Source organism: Dendrobium catenatum, unplaced genomic scaffold (genome assembly GCF_001605985.2).
Source record: "Dendrobium catenatum unplaced genomic scaffold, ASM160598v2 fragScaff_scaffold_1608, whole genome shotgun sequence".
Taxonomy (NCBI): domain Eukaryota; kingdom Viridiplantae; phylum Streptophyta; class Magnoliopsida; order Asparagales; family Orchidaceae; genus Dendrobium; species Dendrobium catenatum.
Window position 1 is genome coordinate 7,170,841 of NW_021320070.1, and position 16,460 is coordinate 7,187,300.

The following is a 16,460-nucleotide window of genomic DNA, read 5'->3' on the forward strand; positions in this document are numbered from 1 at the left end:
GACGATTAAAACTGCCACAAATGTCTAGAATTAAAAAAAATAAAAATAAAACAAAACCTGAATGTCCACTACAATCTCATGGTGACAATTGTAGGGAATTCATGTCAGAAACACCACACATTATCTTCTAAAAAATCTACAACTATGCATGATTCAAATTAATCAAGAAATTCCAAAGAATTAACATAGTTAGTTTTGGGCGCCGTATGGTGTTTGTTATGACCGCAAAGTGGCATCAATATTGGTGGTATGCTTACTATCGAAGCACATTAACAGGCCCCCACAAGCTGTTGGTGCGGAAGAGACCATGAGCTTGTCCCGAAGAGAGGTAAATCAAAGTCAAGGAAGAGCTTTAGTAAATATATCTACAATTTGATCCTAAGTGTTTATATAATGGACTGTATTGGTAGTAGACTTGATGCAATCTCTGATGAAATGGTAATCCACCTTTATGTGTTTAGTCTTGGTGTGAAAAACTGGATTATGAGCAAGGGCAATGGCCAATACAATTTCACAATATAAAGGTGTTGGAATGGAAATTGGAAACTAAAAATCAGCCAGAAGGTGGTGAATCCAAATGATGTCAGTAGTTGCGGTAGCCAATGCCTGATAGTCAGCTTCAGTCGACGATCAAGCAACTGTAGGTAGCTTTTTGACACACCAAGAAATTAGAGTGTCTCCTAGAAATAAAAAGTAACCAGTAGTGGATTTACGATTTAGTGGATCATCGACCCAATCAAAGTTAGCATAGGCACTTACGGAAGAAGAATTATTATTGATGGGAAGACCAAAATTTAGAGTACCTTGAAGATAACAGAGTTGGTGCTTAAGAGCTTGAAAATGATGTTGCAGAGGAGTGTGCATAAAATGTCACAACTTGTTAACAACATAAGACAAATCAGGTCTTATTATAATTAAATATTATAAAGCACCCACTATATGTTGATATAATTTGGGATCATCAAACAATAATAAATAGGTGTAATCCAAAATTGGTTTTAGGGAGGATGGGTAACAACTGGCTTACAGGTTTCTAGGCAAGCCCGATGAAGAATATCCTAAGCATATTTGGATTGGTTTAGGTGATATCTGATGGGTGTTAGGATAACTTGAATGCCAAGAAATTGATTTAAGGTACCCAAATTGCAAAGTTGAAAATGTTGTTAGAGATTGTGAAGCAATTCATTAGGTGCCAAAGAATTGTTTCATGTCAAGAGAATATCATCCATATATACTAGCAGATACATGAGATGAGAATTATGATTATATATGAGCAAAGAGGGATCGACATCACTGTGCCTAAATCCTAAAGCTTGCAAATGGGCAGTGAGTTTAGCAAACCATTACTGAGCGAATTATTTGAGGCCATATATAGCCTTATGCAGTTGGTAGACAAAATTTGGATGTTGGGAATCCTTAAAATTGGACGGCTATTGCATATAGATGATCTCGTTCAATTTTCCATGTAAAAATGCTTCGAAGACATCCAATTTGGTGACAGTACAATGTCGATAAATAGTTGTAGTAATGAAGAGACGAATCATAGGTAACTTCACCACTAGACTGAATGTTTCAGTTTAATCAATACCATATTCTTAACGATATCCCTGTGCAATGAGGTGGGATATATACCTAGCAACCGACCCATCAGAATGCCATTTGGTTTTGTAAATCCATTTACATACTAAGATCATTTAAGCAGGTGGGGGTTCGACCAGGTCCCATATTCCTTGAACTTAAAAATCTTGAAATTCAACTGACAAGATGTCACGCCAGCATTGATGTTTGATGGCAGCAAAAAAGCAAGTTGGACACTGGACTGTATAATTTTATGTTGAAGATTGAACATTGTCTTGGGATTGAGAGTCCTAGTTTGCAGGCGAGTCACCATGGGGTGATGTATGGGAGGTAGAGGAGATGAGGTTGGAGGAGTGAGGAGTTTGGGTGACGTATGTGAGGTAGAGATAGGCTTTTTGGTGGATTTAAGAAATTGAAGTGAAATACATTATATTATTATTGAGCAGAGGATCGCTTAAGAGGAGGTTTTGTGTTGTAGTGAGTTCTGGAAATAGATAAGGTACAAGAGTTAATTGAGAAGTAATGGGATGTGAAGTGAAGGTTGAAGAGGTAGAATTGGTGGAAGCAGTTGATATAAATAGGAAAATATTTTGTGGAACTAAACATGATGTGAAATAAGAATTTTATGGTGGTGAATGTGATAACATCGATATCCTTTAATAGTGGAGTTATATCCAATGAAGACACAAACTGAAGATTTGGGAGCAAATTTATGTTGTGCTAAAGGTTGAAGCTAGGGATAGCACAAACAACCAAAGACCTTGAGATGGGAGTAAGAGGGAAGATGATTATACAGAAAATGATAGATAGAAAGAGATCCTGTGGTGAGTGAAGGAAGTTGATTAATTAAGTAGGTAGCCGTTAGGACAGCTTCAACCCAAAAGATAGTGGGTAAATGAGCTTGAAGTAAAAGTGTGGGAGCTGTCTCAATTATATGATGGTGCTTGAGCTCAACAAGCCATTTTTGTTGTGGTGTATAAGGATACCTAAATAGATGAATAATGCCATTGGTGTAGAGAAAATTTTGAAATTATGAGCTTGCACATTTGCCACCCCCATCAGAACGAAGAGTTTGCATGTGTGTCAAAATTTGTTTTTCAACTTTGGCTTTAAACAAAATAATTTTAGAGAAGGTTTCAACTTTTTTAACCATTGGATAAATCCATGAAAAATGGGAAAATTCATCCATAAATAAGACATAATATTTATATCCACTAAAAGATAAAACTGGGGAAGGTCCCCATATATCAGACATAATAATTTGGAAAGGAGAAGTACAAGTAGACACAGAACAAGAGAATGATAACCTATGACTCTTTGCTATTTGACATGAATGACAAACTTCATTTATAACAGAAATATTTAAAGATGTAACTAAAGTAGCTATAGTATATAGGATAGCTTTGTGAGGATGGCCCAAACGAGCATGCCAAGGTTAAGAACAATCATCAACAGTGATGAAAATTGTGCAGAAGGCACCAGGTGAGGATGAAGAGATGGTCAGTATGGTGATAGAGTAGAGACCATCATGGTATGGACCTGAAAGAATCAAATGCTCAGTTCACCGATCCTTTATATGACACCCTTGTTGGGTAAATGAAATAATGCAGCCATTATCAAATGTTAACCGATGAACATAAAGCAAATTATGAGAAACATTTGGTACATGAAGTAAAGGAGAAAGAGCTAGCTTACGCTTGGGAGTGGAGAGAATGCATTGGGCAGTGTTGGATATTTAAAAAGACTGACCATTTCCTACTTGTATTTGTTGAGAGATAAAGTAAGGTTGGGAGGTTAGCAGATGATTAGCATCATTGATAAGATGGTACGTGGATCCAGTGTCCAAAATCCAGTCTGTTGAAGGAGTAAATTGATTTTTGGTTTCGAATAGGAATGCAGGGGAGAGATTGTTATTATAGTTCAGATTTGAATGATGCCAAGTTCAGATTTGAATGATGCCAACACTTGATTGTCGAGTAACTAGGTTTGTCGCATATCTAGCATTCAATAAGAGGTGAAGTGGAGCGTCCTACATGAGATGGAATGAATTGGAGTACCTTGTCCACAAGTTGCTCCAAGAGCAATTGGTGCTTTAAAGATTTGCACAGATTGAAGGTCCTTAGCAGCTTCAATTTCAATATCCGTCTCTTGACTACATAGTAACAAGTCGAAGTCATCGAGACTCAGGGGTTGAAGATTGGTGTGAATAGCCGTCTTAAAGGACTGATATGAGGTAGGCAATCCATTAAGTGTTTAAAGAATAACATCTTCTGAATCGAGTGCACAACCGGCTACCGTAAGGGTGCCCACCTTCAATTTGATGTTATAAAGATATTGTTGCATAGTCTTATTGTTCATTGAGATGTGATGGAGATTATTTTTAAGTTGTATGATACTAGAACAATTAGTTGATTAAAGTCGTTTTCAAAATCTCAGCACACGAGTCCAGACTGAGGACATAAGGTAGCAAGGGCATCGAAACAATGGAGAACGAGGTAGCGGCCTGGTTTTGATTGATTAGCATCCACGTAAAAAAAAAGGGTTAGAGATTACATCACCAGTATCAAAAGTTGTCTGACGAGGTGGGCGACAAATTAACAGGGCCATCGAGATATCCCTCGAAACCATTTGCCTAAAAAACCTTCAAAACTTGTGACCTCCAGGTAAGATGATTTTTTGGAGTCTACTAAACAGCAATAACATTCTTAATGGTAGACATTATGAATTTTAGTTGTGGAGGGATAGTTGCATTGTTGATCAGCTGGGAAGCATCAGCGATGCTACATGTTGTGGATGAATTTCCTGATTCCAAGTTTGAGAAATATGAAGACGAAAAAGAGGAGAAGCTGTGAGGCTTAGAAGTGCTTTGATACCATGTTAATCCCTTCACCTGTGCATAGAACAGAGAGCAGAAACGTATAACAGAGAAGAGGGAAAAAAAATTTTTCTCATATCATTGTAAATGTGAACAGTACATGTACATATAAAATGGGAAATAATAGAAAAGCCAGGTAGAACTTTCCTCTGCCATAGTTAGTTTTGGGCGTCGTATGGTGTCTGCTGTGACCACAAAGTGGTTCCAATGTTGGTGTTCTACTTACCGTCGGAGCACATTAACACTGATTACAGTACTTGTAGAGGGGAAATGTCATAAATCAAACATCATTTCACATTGATCAAGTTGTTCTTTCTTACTAGAAACCAAATACATTCTCTGAAATGTTCATGAACGGTTTAACCATTTGATTAATAAGAGATAAGCCCTAATCAAATACTGATGTGGACATTACAATGCAACATATTGAAATTTCTTTTCAATTTTCTTATCACGTCTGCAAATGTCCATGGTCTATTCATTAATACAATCACTTTCTTCTTGTACATCTTTCACATTATCAAAAAATTAAAAATACACAAAGAACAAGTATTATTAATTATAGAGGATTATGAGAAATCCACCTCTTAAGCATAGCCAAGCATTGCTTAGGCTTGTACTCTGGTGCTGTGTGACCTGCTCCCTGAAAATAAATAAAGGTAAATTAGTGCTTAATTAAAAAGTTAATAATATAACATTTTAATGAACTATTTCCAATGTCTTAGAAGCTAAAGAATTTACCTTCACAGTTGCAAATGTTAAATTATTGTTGTAGGACACTGTGTATCTAAGGATAAAGATAAAAAAATGATCAATCATGCTATATTATATGAGTTTTTGTTAGTAAATCAAAAGCTCACCCTGCAACTTGGCCTCCAACTTTCCATGATCTCCACTCATCCAAGATTGAGAAGTTTAAGGCTCTAATCCACTGTTTGGTTCCCACAAATGGAATAACCATATCATGGTCCCCACTACATTGATCAAAATTTTAATTAGATTTATATTAGGGGTGTAAATTAAAATAGTTCATAACATGAGCTTGCATGAGCCCAACTCTAGCTCAATTCAACAAGTTAGAGTTGGATCACAAATCCGCTCATTTATCTACTATAATGAAAGAGAAGTACTGAAATATATAAACTTTTTAAATGGAAAAAAAAATTGAAACTAGCAATGTAACATGTTTAGGCTCCAAAATAAACTCTTATCAATTAAGCTAGGTTCATTAGGTTTGAGGAAAAAAAGAACACTCATATATTCACCTGTAAACCAAAGCTCGATAACCCATTTTTGTAAGATTATATTGATACTCAATATTGCTATTCAAATCTTCTATGTATTGCAAGTTATTACTGCACCTCTGCCACTCTACCACAGTTCCCTGTTCCTCACCATACATTATTTTTCAACAAATACAATTATTTGATAATAAATTCCTTCGTTTAGAGGGCTTATGTATTTAGATGAATACCTTCTTAATATGGAGAGCCTCCCTAGTGACGTCATTGTTTGCCCAATAGTACATAAGATAATATGCATAACTCTACAAAATAAATAGAATAACTTCAATGTCAAGTTCTGAAGAATCTTTTGGAAAAAGTGATCAATATTCTGAATGTAAAGAAATAAGGAGATTACTCTGCAGTTGATAGGAGGAATTGGTGGAGGTGTCAAATAATTTGTATATATTTCTTCCATAGACCTCTTTCTTGGATTAATATCACCTGGCTTAGTTAATGCTACAACACATAGGGGCTCTAATATTTGTGAAGGCATGATTTCAGAAAAGAACTACAAGATTGTTTCATGGTTGTTAGCTTCATTATTAGGAATTTTAGCCCGAAAATTAAATTTTCATAAAGGAAAAAAAAAAAACCAAGTTGTATGAATAAATTTGCTCACTTGGTTAAATGTTTGCATATTTCCAACACATAGTGGACTCGAGTAATTTTCTCCATTGCAGTTTCTATCTATTGACTGTATATACGAAGGAAATTAAGAGCTTAATTAGTCATTTTAAAAAATCATTAAAAAGGGATTAAAAGTAGCAAAATGAGATGAATTAAGGATATACATCATAGAGTTCATCTGATATAATTCCCATTCCAAGAGCAAATGGGACTCTGGAACTAATATCAATAGTTTCACCTGTTAATGGATTGCCCACTATATAGCCCTACATGAAATCAATTAGTTAAAAGTAGCAATAATCAAATACAAAGTAAATAAATTTATAATGTATATATGTAACTTATATCTACATACATATACCTGAAGGTTAAGTTGGGGATGCTGCCCAGCTTCATTTCCTGTAATCCATCATGTGTACGTACTTTAAGAATTCATCAACAAGTGAAAGAAGAGTTTATAATAATAGAGTAATTAATAAATTGCTATGGAACAAAAAATCATACAAAAGAAAGGAGAACCCTAAATCTCATTACAACAGCATATTTTTTTAAAAGAAATCTATGCAATGAATTCCTTATGTAATGAAGAATTAAATTCTTAAAAAACTATGGGCATAAGAGGTTACCTTGTAATATATTATGGGCAATGACTGGGACAACCTTCCCCGCATAAGAATCCCCAGAAACATAGAAAGGATTTGATATGAATCGGGAGTGTTCAATTAACCACTGCAATCATGCATATACATATATATGATTTGAATAACTTGAGAACAATATATTTAGCTTATTTTATTCAAAAATAAAATTAATGGCTATTTTGAAACATTTAGTTATTGGGTAAGTAAATATCAAATATATATGTGTGACCTTTCTCATAAATATATTTGCATGATTGGACCAAGATAAGTCACCAGTTAAATATCCCTCTGGGCTGTTGGAGAAGGAGAATCCGGTCCCAACTGGGGAGTCCAAGAAGATTATGCTTGAGAACTAAGACATGTAAATGTTGAATAAATAAATATATATATATAGAAAGAATAAATATATACCACTGACTGTACATGTAATTAAAAGTTATTGGAGCTCAATAATTATATACAAATATTGGCTACCTTCGTCCAGGTGTATGGATTATAAATCAAGTTTGGCAGCTTCCCCTCATACTTTTCTACCTTAAACTTTAAAGGACCTGCTCATTAATCATGCATACATATTAATTTAGAAGAATAAAGAAATAATAAATAAACGGATATTATGAGTTACCTTTTACAATTGGAAAATGAACATTTTTTATTTTCTTTTAATATACAGCCCAAAATTTAGCTCATCACTTGAGACATATTTCCTTAGCGTGAACCAGCTGAGACAACTTTATTTCATTACAATTTTTAATTACTCTATAGAAATCTCTATGATATATATGGAGTTTTTCAAAGCAGATTTCTTAGATTTTGATAGTTGTTTTAAAGGCATAGTTGAACTTTATTATTAAAAAAATCTAAAATATTCACCATAATTTTCACAAATAATTATTTTTCACACGACAATTTGATAATTTAACAACAAAGAAAGCTTTTTTTAAAAAAAAAATTATCTTAACGCCTACATCTTTATAATAGGTGTTTAAATGTAAACTTTAATTACATTGATAAACGCCTATATCTTTTTACAAATATTTTGATTCAATCCTCAAAAAACTTTTGTAGGCCCAACAAGATATCCGTAACCTTTCCTCTCGCTGGCCCACTAATAATATTTTAGTGCAGTTTTTCTTTCATTCTTCGAATTGTGAAGTAGTAGAAATAAAATTCATGGGGATAAGACTTAGTAGATCAAAGAAAAAACTTGGCTCTGTTAAAAAGATTTGACTACGGCTGCATGCAAGAAATATTTTGTGAAACACTTTGATAATTCTGGTTATGAAAATACTTTTCCATAAAGTGAGTCTTGAATGGCAAAGAATTACTTAAATTAGAAGATTAGCAGCTCCTGATCAGGAACACAAAGCTCATTGAGAATGCAAAAAAAAAAAAAAGTCCCAAATGCTATAAGACAGCAGCTCTTCACGAATTACAATAAAATTTATTTAATCTTGTAGTTTATGTATATTATAATTTTTGTATTAAAAATTTATAGTCGGTATAAAATTGTATCTTTATTCAATTCAAGAGAATTAATATTAATGCATAAAACTGACCGACTTCGAGGGCAAGACCGCTGAAGGCAGAGCAGCCAGGTCCACCTGTGAGCCATAGAAGAAGAGGATCCTCCGCGGGGTTTCTCTCTGACTCAATGAAGTAATAGAACAGCTCCACACCCTTCACGACATCCACGCTTACATACCTACGTACGTGGATCAATGAAAACAATTTTATTATATCATCTCATATGTACTAATTAACAATGTTAAAAAAATATTACAAATAATGAATAACTAAATTTGTTAATTTTAATAGAATATATATACAGCTGGTTGCAGAAAATGAGTGAGCTCACCCAGTTTCTAAATGGAAGGGAAGCGCGCCTTCAAAACCTGGGAGATGAGTGATGTTCACAGCTGCCAATGCAACAACAGGAGGAGATCGTTTATTGATGATGAGAAAAATGGTCATAAATACCACAGCTCCAAATATCTTTGGCAAGTAATTTGAGACGGCCATTTTCTCTTTAATCACACACAATTAAAAAGCTGAAAGCTAGCTTGTTGTTTATAATGAATACATGTATCAAGAAATATTACTGGCAAATTAATCAGTACGCTTCATGCATGCACATACATATATATTATCCATCCATTTCTCAATTTGACTTTAAGAAAAGAATTGCAAAAGAAGAAGGCAGCACCAGCACCAGTAATTTAAGCAAATTAATCAGATCACGCAAGATGGTGATGATGAAAAGTCAGGATGGAGGAAGAAAGACTACGTAATGTAATTGTACAAGCAGCTGCCTCAAACAAGCTAATTAAGCTAGCTTGAACCGATTAAATGGAAAAGATATATATCCAAATACCCATAACTTTATGATGATAGTTTACCGAACTGAACGGTTTGTTGATCCCTAAACGGAACCTTTGGATTTTGACGCATTTCGTCATGATCAGTTATTATCGTTCTTCTTTGGCTATCTCATCGATAGCGATATTGAAGAACTTCCTGACCATACAGGTGTTACGATACAGACGACGTGTGTGTTATGAAATTTGGCAACATTATATTATATCGTAGCAGCACGAAATTCTTTGTCCTCAAATCAGGCCGGGTATGTATTCAAGAATAATAGGTTGTTCTTGCTATATATCATCAAGAATTTCCGACTATTGTATGCGAGTATATTCATCTTTGAATTAAGCATTTTCCCTTCAAATATTTTTTCTATTAGAGCTTATCTCACTCCTTTTCTCGAGCATAATGATGCATTCTAATATGTAGTACCAAGCCTTTCTTGGTCCATCGCAGCTCAATCGCCACATCTTCACAAAATCTCAATTTCGTTGCCTTGCCCCAATGCTTCTGGGGAGCTGCTAGGGCTTTGCCCTAGCCGCCTCCCGTCATCATTTTTTTTTTGCGTCTGGAGACACCTTCCGTCGTCGATTCTCCGTTCTCTGCTAGCGGTCTTCCATAGCCGGCTTGTCTGGTGCCGAGGAGACTTCTCTTCTCTTGTTCCTCTTTTTTATTGCCATTTTTTCTTCCACACTCAAGCTATTCGCTAATTTGCTTCCTCCTTGCTCGTCTTGGCAATGAATTAGCGGGTCAACCCTGATTTTTTGGAAGGGTCGATCAAGTCTCGTTCATTCCTTGATGCATGATTTATCTGGTTCTTCTTCTTTTGTGTGTTTCCCGACTTTAAAACTACTACATTTTAGGGTTTGCCATCTTTATGGATTATTTTAGAGGAGGAGATTTATACCCTAGCCAAGCCTCTTAAATTTGCTTTACTTGGTTTTTTCACCTCTTGTCATCGTAGTCTTGATTCTCTTAATTCGGAGGTTATGTTTTTTTTTTTTTTTTTTTTAATTACGATCTTAAGTTGATTGGAGACTTCTTGGTTACCATGTTAGATCAATCTCATGCTTTCATCAAGTTGGGAAATGATCTTGATTATATGAAAATTTTTTGTCATAAATATTCTTATTTAGTTTATAAGTGCTACATAAAATTGACCAAATGATCTCATTTAATTGGTATACGCGTGTTGAATCTCCTGTTATTCCCAATTAGATCTAATTTCTCAATTAACTTGCATTCTCATCTATTTTCCCCAAGTATCCTCGACGACCTGGGACTATTGTTTGGTCGTCTGTTAAACGTTGATAATGCTACTGCTTTAGGTTCTCATCCGTATGTTGCCCGTGTTTTAATTGAACTTGAAATCACTAAAAAATATTCTGGCAAAGTGTGGCTTGGTCCTAATAGTTGTGGCTACATACAACAAGCTGTGATGGAGGAATTCCTTCCCTTATGTGATAAATGTAAATGTTAAGGGCATTCTTGTCGCCCCATTCATGATTCTATCCCGATGTCCAACAATGATGTTATTTCAAATCCAATTAATACTAGTGTTCATCCTGATATGAATGCTCATGGTGTTGCGTAAATTATGGATAATGTTGCTTCTACTTTGCCTATTTTGCTTATCAAAACTTTGGTGGTTAATGAGATGATAGCTCTCATATGATAATGAGGTGAATGTGGATACATATAATGTCAGTTTAATTGATGGAGGTGTTGACCCGTTAACTGCTGCTTTGCTTTCGATTTTATGATGAAATTAATGTGATTTGAATACCCTGTTCCCCTCTTTGATATTCTTATTCTTCTTATTACAAATGATGATTTGCGAGCTCATTTAGATGCCAACTCGAAGGAGAGTGTGGTGCTTCAAGGTGACTGGCTTGATGGGTATGATTAGCCACTAATTAGGATGTTGGGGAAGAGACGTATGTGCCATTATTGCATTCAAGGGAAATCGATTAATTAAATGTGATTCAAATAATTGAGGATAATTTTTTTTAGTTGGTAAATGCAAGCGAAGGAAATCCAAAAAAAAAAATCTTAAATTTTTCTTTTCTTCTTTTCTAAAGTCCTTACGGCTTGGCCTTTTGGTTGTGCTCATGAGTGCTTTGAGAATTGGTTGATTGCTGGTCCTTGTGGGGTCTTATTTTGTTTGTTTGGGGTTTGATGGTTATGTTTTGTTCAGGTGTTAGCTGGCTCCTTCTTAGCTTCTTATGTGATAAACTTTGGTATTTCTGTGATGACCTTTTGGTTGCTTGTTATAGGATGGTTTTGTTTGTTTTCTCTCTTGCAGGTGCTTCTTCCTAATCCTTTCCTACAAGTGTGGTTGTTTTGCTCGTCATTGCTTATGGTGCCCATTTTGTTCTTCTGTTGTATTTCTTTTGCTTTCTTTATGATTGTAATAATTTTTATTCTTTAGCTCTTAAGTTTTGCTTGAAATATTATATTTTTAGTGAGCTTTTGGATATTTTAACGACTTGTAACTCTTTTTTAATGAATGCATAAGCCCTTATATGATTTCCCCTTAAAAAAAAGCCTTTATTGGTCCAAGAAGTGTATTGTAGAAACTAAGTTGGAAGGCCAAAAGGCACAAGATTCGGGGGATAAAATAATATTTAAATTATTTTCTTACCCAACATTTTAATTAATTTATTCATAAGCGAGTAACTATCGCTTTTTTAATTTAATTTTTCTATGTTTACAATTATTGGACATTTTCAACTATTTCAGGTTGCCTTATCATCAATTTGTTATATATTATTCTATATATTCAAAATCAATTGGGTTTGTAGTTTGGTACTAGTATAGAACAATAAGAAAAACATAAGAAAATTATGAAATAAGCTTATCTATTTTTTTATTAAAATTTAATTTGTATAGTATGATATGTATTGAGGGAAATTATCGAGTGACAAATCTTTTTAATGAAATATTCTTAGAGCGGATATATTATGTGAAAATATTTTTAAGCTAAATGTTATGAATTGAATTAATTTTAGATTATTTTATTCTTGTATGTTATCACATCATTGTAAATCTCAATAAATAGATAAGGTCATATGTGATGTATTAAATTTGGAAAAAAATTTAGTAAAGCCTTATATATGATAGATTTTCCTCGTCCAAATTATGCTCTCTTCCCTCTTCTCCCTCTCTATCTTGCAAGATGATCAAGAAGAGCTTAAGAAACTCTCAAGATTCCTCCCAATTTCTTAACACGCACTAACTATATATGTTATTTGTTTATGTTTGCCCAAAAATTTCAATACTTATCTGAAGAGCATTATCTTCATATTCATGTTTGATTATACATGTTTAGAGAGAGCAACAACAATTGCATATTATTTTATAATTTCATAGTGGGAGTGTGTGCTATAACAGTCATGAAAGTAGAGATATTTTAACATGCTAAATTTATATATAAATTGAATGCACATGTATATAAAAGAAAACCGCAAAAGGCAATATAATTTTTATATGAAAAATGAGAAAAAAAATGATGCGGTGCATCTTTTGCTTATGGTGTTCCCTAGGACATCTTATCTAAGTTTGTTAGAATGAGGTTCTAGAATTCTCTTTTTGCTTTATAAATATGAGGTTTTGTAATAGGAAAGGTATTGAATGAAATATATTAGTCTTTGAAGCTTTTAAAGCTTTTCTTCTTCTTCTTCCCTGGATTGGGAATCCCCAAATCCTTCTTGCAGGTCGAATCTTCCGACGATCCACTACATCAAAAAGTTATAAGGCCAAACCTAGTTGAAAATATTCGATGTATAGTAAGATTATAGAAGATTACTTTTCTTCCCAATTGGAAAAGTAAGAAGATTAAAAAGTTGTGAACGCTTGCTTGATCTCATTTGAGTATGCAGTGAAAAGTGTTGAAGCAGTGGAGGTTGATGATGGTGGCCAAAATATAGTGATCAAGAGATGGTAATCAAGGTACATAAGTTGAATCCTTGAATGACAACGATTAATCAATGATAGTTGAAAGATTATGATTGAATGATAGTATTGAACAATGATGTTAAGGGGAAGATGGTCATTGAGGAAGATCGTTTAACATAGCTTCTTTTTCTTCTTTAACACCATGTTTAATTTCAAGCTCTTTCTTCATTTAAAAAATAAGGGCTTTTTATAATTTTATAGAGTGACATTTTCAAAAATTTATTCAAAAATATCCAACAAACTCTATCAAATGACCAATATTGATCTCATAGATTATAAATCAATATTTTTTAGCATTTAAGTGCCTTATTGTTCTCAAAATTGAGTGATCTTGGTTGTGTTAGATTTTTGTCATTAAAATGGCTATCTTGAGAATAAGTATGCAAAATTCAGAGATTATTTAATTATTCAATTAATGATATAAAGTTTTTTACTATGCTTCAAGTATTTGATTTTGGCTCATTTAAATTTGGATCAAAATATTTTTGATAATGCTGAACTTGTCTCATCGAGGTGTTCAATTTTATTATAAGTTTGCCGAAATCAAAGGTTGGTAGGTCATGAATTCAATTTAAAAATTTCCAATTCAAATATTGCTTCAAGGTTTGTGCTTGTCATGATATAATTTATGGGTATTTCCATTCAAAAGACTGCTTCAAGATTTGTGCTTGTTTGGAAATATTTTTTTATGAGATTATTTGTCACATTTTATATTTCAAAAATTGTATTATTGAAATTATATTTAGTCCCCAAAAAAATTTTTTGAGATACAAAAATTATAATTTTAGAACAATTCAAAAGAAAAATAACTTGTCTTAATTTAATATGGGCCTCCCCTAGGAGTCATGAATCAAATAATATTTATTCAGTCATAATAACAACCTTCTCTAACAATTATTTAAAATTTTTTAGCCGAAACTCTACAAATTTGCCCAAATGAGTTGTAGTCTTCATTTGGATCAAAAAGTGCCAAGTTGAACCCAAATATCGAAAATATTATCTTAGAGAGCCCAAAAATGGCGTAAAAGGGTTTGCTTAGGCCCAAATTTGAGGCCCGACTCGAACTGGACAATTGGTTTTGTCGATGGGTATTGGCACGTCCTCGCGTGCAAGCCAAACACATGAACTCTAGCCGCCAGTTTTGAAGTATTTTATTTTTTATTTATTTTTTTTTTTAGAAATGAATTTGCATTTTTTTAAACAAAAAATTTGTTTTGAATTAAATAGAACCTTAAATGCTTCAAAAACCCACGTTTTGAAAATCGGACCGGCCGGTCCGATCCGACCAGTTCAACAATGAATCAGTCTTAAGACCGGTCAGATTTATCCTTAAAAATCGGGTGTGCATCAAACCGGCCAAAACCGCTGGTTCAACCAAAAACCGGCGAACCGGTCCCAATTTTCTAAAATCGGCCTGTCCAAATTTTTTTAAAAAAAAATTAAATAAATTATTTAATATTAAATAAATGATAAACTTAATCATTAATATAAATATTTATTTATTAAAACTAGTAAATAAATATTAGAGACTATGGTTATATCATTACTTGCAATATCATCACATGACTTTACAAAGTTCAATACAAGCTCCTATCATATGCAAAAGCAAAAAAGCTATATAAATTATACAAAGCAAAATATCACAAGTGATGTGGGACTAAATCATACAAAGCAAAAAAGCTATCTTTGATTTCATGTATATACTATACAAAGCAAAAAATCTTTTTTTAATAAAGCCGTTTATCACTCCAACTCATAACTGGGCTGCATTGAGCTCCCGTAACATCGAGTTTCGACCGCTCGACGAGCCGGTCGCCACTTACATCCCATAGTTGCCTGTACTTCAGTGGAAATTTAACATCTGATATTGTCTCCGCTAGTCCAAACAATGATGAAAATGAGTTATTTATGTTGGGCGATCACCTAGCTGGATGATCTATGTTGCACCAAGACCCACACCAAAACGTGGGATTATTGACAGCCTTGGTGTCAGACAGTAGGAGAAGCAACCCGTATTTGTTGTTGTTTCCTTAATCTCATCTTCGTAGATGAATATTGCTTGCATCTTGAATCTGGTTGCTTGGTTTGTTCTCTAGTCTCAATACATGCTCCATTCGTTGGTTGGCAGCATTCATAGGAATTTTAATGATGCTTTTGCTACCTGCTCCCAATGTTGTGTAGAACTAATTTGTTTCGTATTATTATATGAAGTAAGTATATCTAAGTTGCATTTATTTGTCTCTTTACCTTATTCAGATGACTTATAGATATTCGACAGGTTCTACAAGCATGAACATGACACATTATTTTGTTATTAGCAACATTGCAAGCATTTATATAAAACATATCGAGAGTGAGACTCGAGGGCTAGATATTATTATCATTGTACTCTGTAAAGGACAAAAGATGATTGCCAATTTCTTCAGATGGTTGATGAGGCCGATCAAACATCATCAAACATAAATCATTATCCAATACCAAGACCAGAAGAAGGACATAAATTTGGAGAATTTTTGAAGACCGTGCGAAGTATGAGTTGTTCCAAATCAAGTTGTTATATATGTTACTCTGATTGTAATTACAGTTGTTAGCTTTCCTGTTACTCGTACCATGGTTTATAACCAATATTCTAGTGTTTACATTCGAATAGATGCTTTTCGGTGAGCTAATTATATTATCACCTATTGTATATTGTTAACTATTGGGCTGAAATCAATTGTAAAATAAATAAAGATTTACCAAAAGCTGTAATGTTTTATTCTTTTCTACTGTATTAAGCACTACAATTTATTTGATGACAACATGATCATTCTGCCAAAAAAAGTGCATATATGTGGTGTAGAGAGCAATTTTTAATTCAATTTGAAAAACACTTACTCTTCGGACCCTACATGATAAAATTCAAATATGCCGTGGACCCCAAGTTGAAAGGCATTTTTAAGTTTCCAAAGTCAAAGTTCCTCAAAACAACATTGGCAATGCTCATAACTCCATTCAGTTATATTAGCTGCATCCTCTTGTAACATAACAAAACTTTGACACTCATGCCCAATTAACCATGGATGTATATTTCAACATTCTCTCTAAAGGATAAAAAATAAGCAAATCATATTCAAATTTCATCATTTCTAT

General features: G+C 33.7%; 1 protein-coding gene across 1 annotated transcript; it reads right to left on the reverse strand.

The window, feature by feature from the left end:
- Nucleotides 1-5,012: 5,012 nt before the first annotated feature.
- LOC110106397 (serine carboxypeptidase-like 18) lies at nt 5,013-9,458 on the reverse strand. Its single transcript, XM_020836296.2, has 16 exons — nt 9,407-9,458; nt 9,310-9,342; nt 8,866-8,926; nt 8,567-8,712; nt 7,482-7,558; nt 7,237-7,359; nt 6,993-7,095; nt 6,728-6,765; nt 6,531-6,632; nt 6,359-6,433; nt 6,095-6,247; nt 5,928-5,999; nt 5,719-5,837; nt 5,314-5,427; nt 5,195-5,240; nt 5,013-5,096 (listed from the first exon to the last, which is right to left on the reverse strand). Exons 1-16 carry the CDS (start codon nt 9,456-9,458, stop codon nt 5,013-5,015), a joined length of 1,398 nt encoding a protein of 465 aa, XP_020691955.2.
- Nucleotides 9,459-16,460: the final 7,002 nt, after the last annotated feature.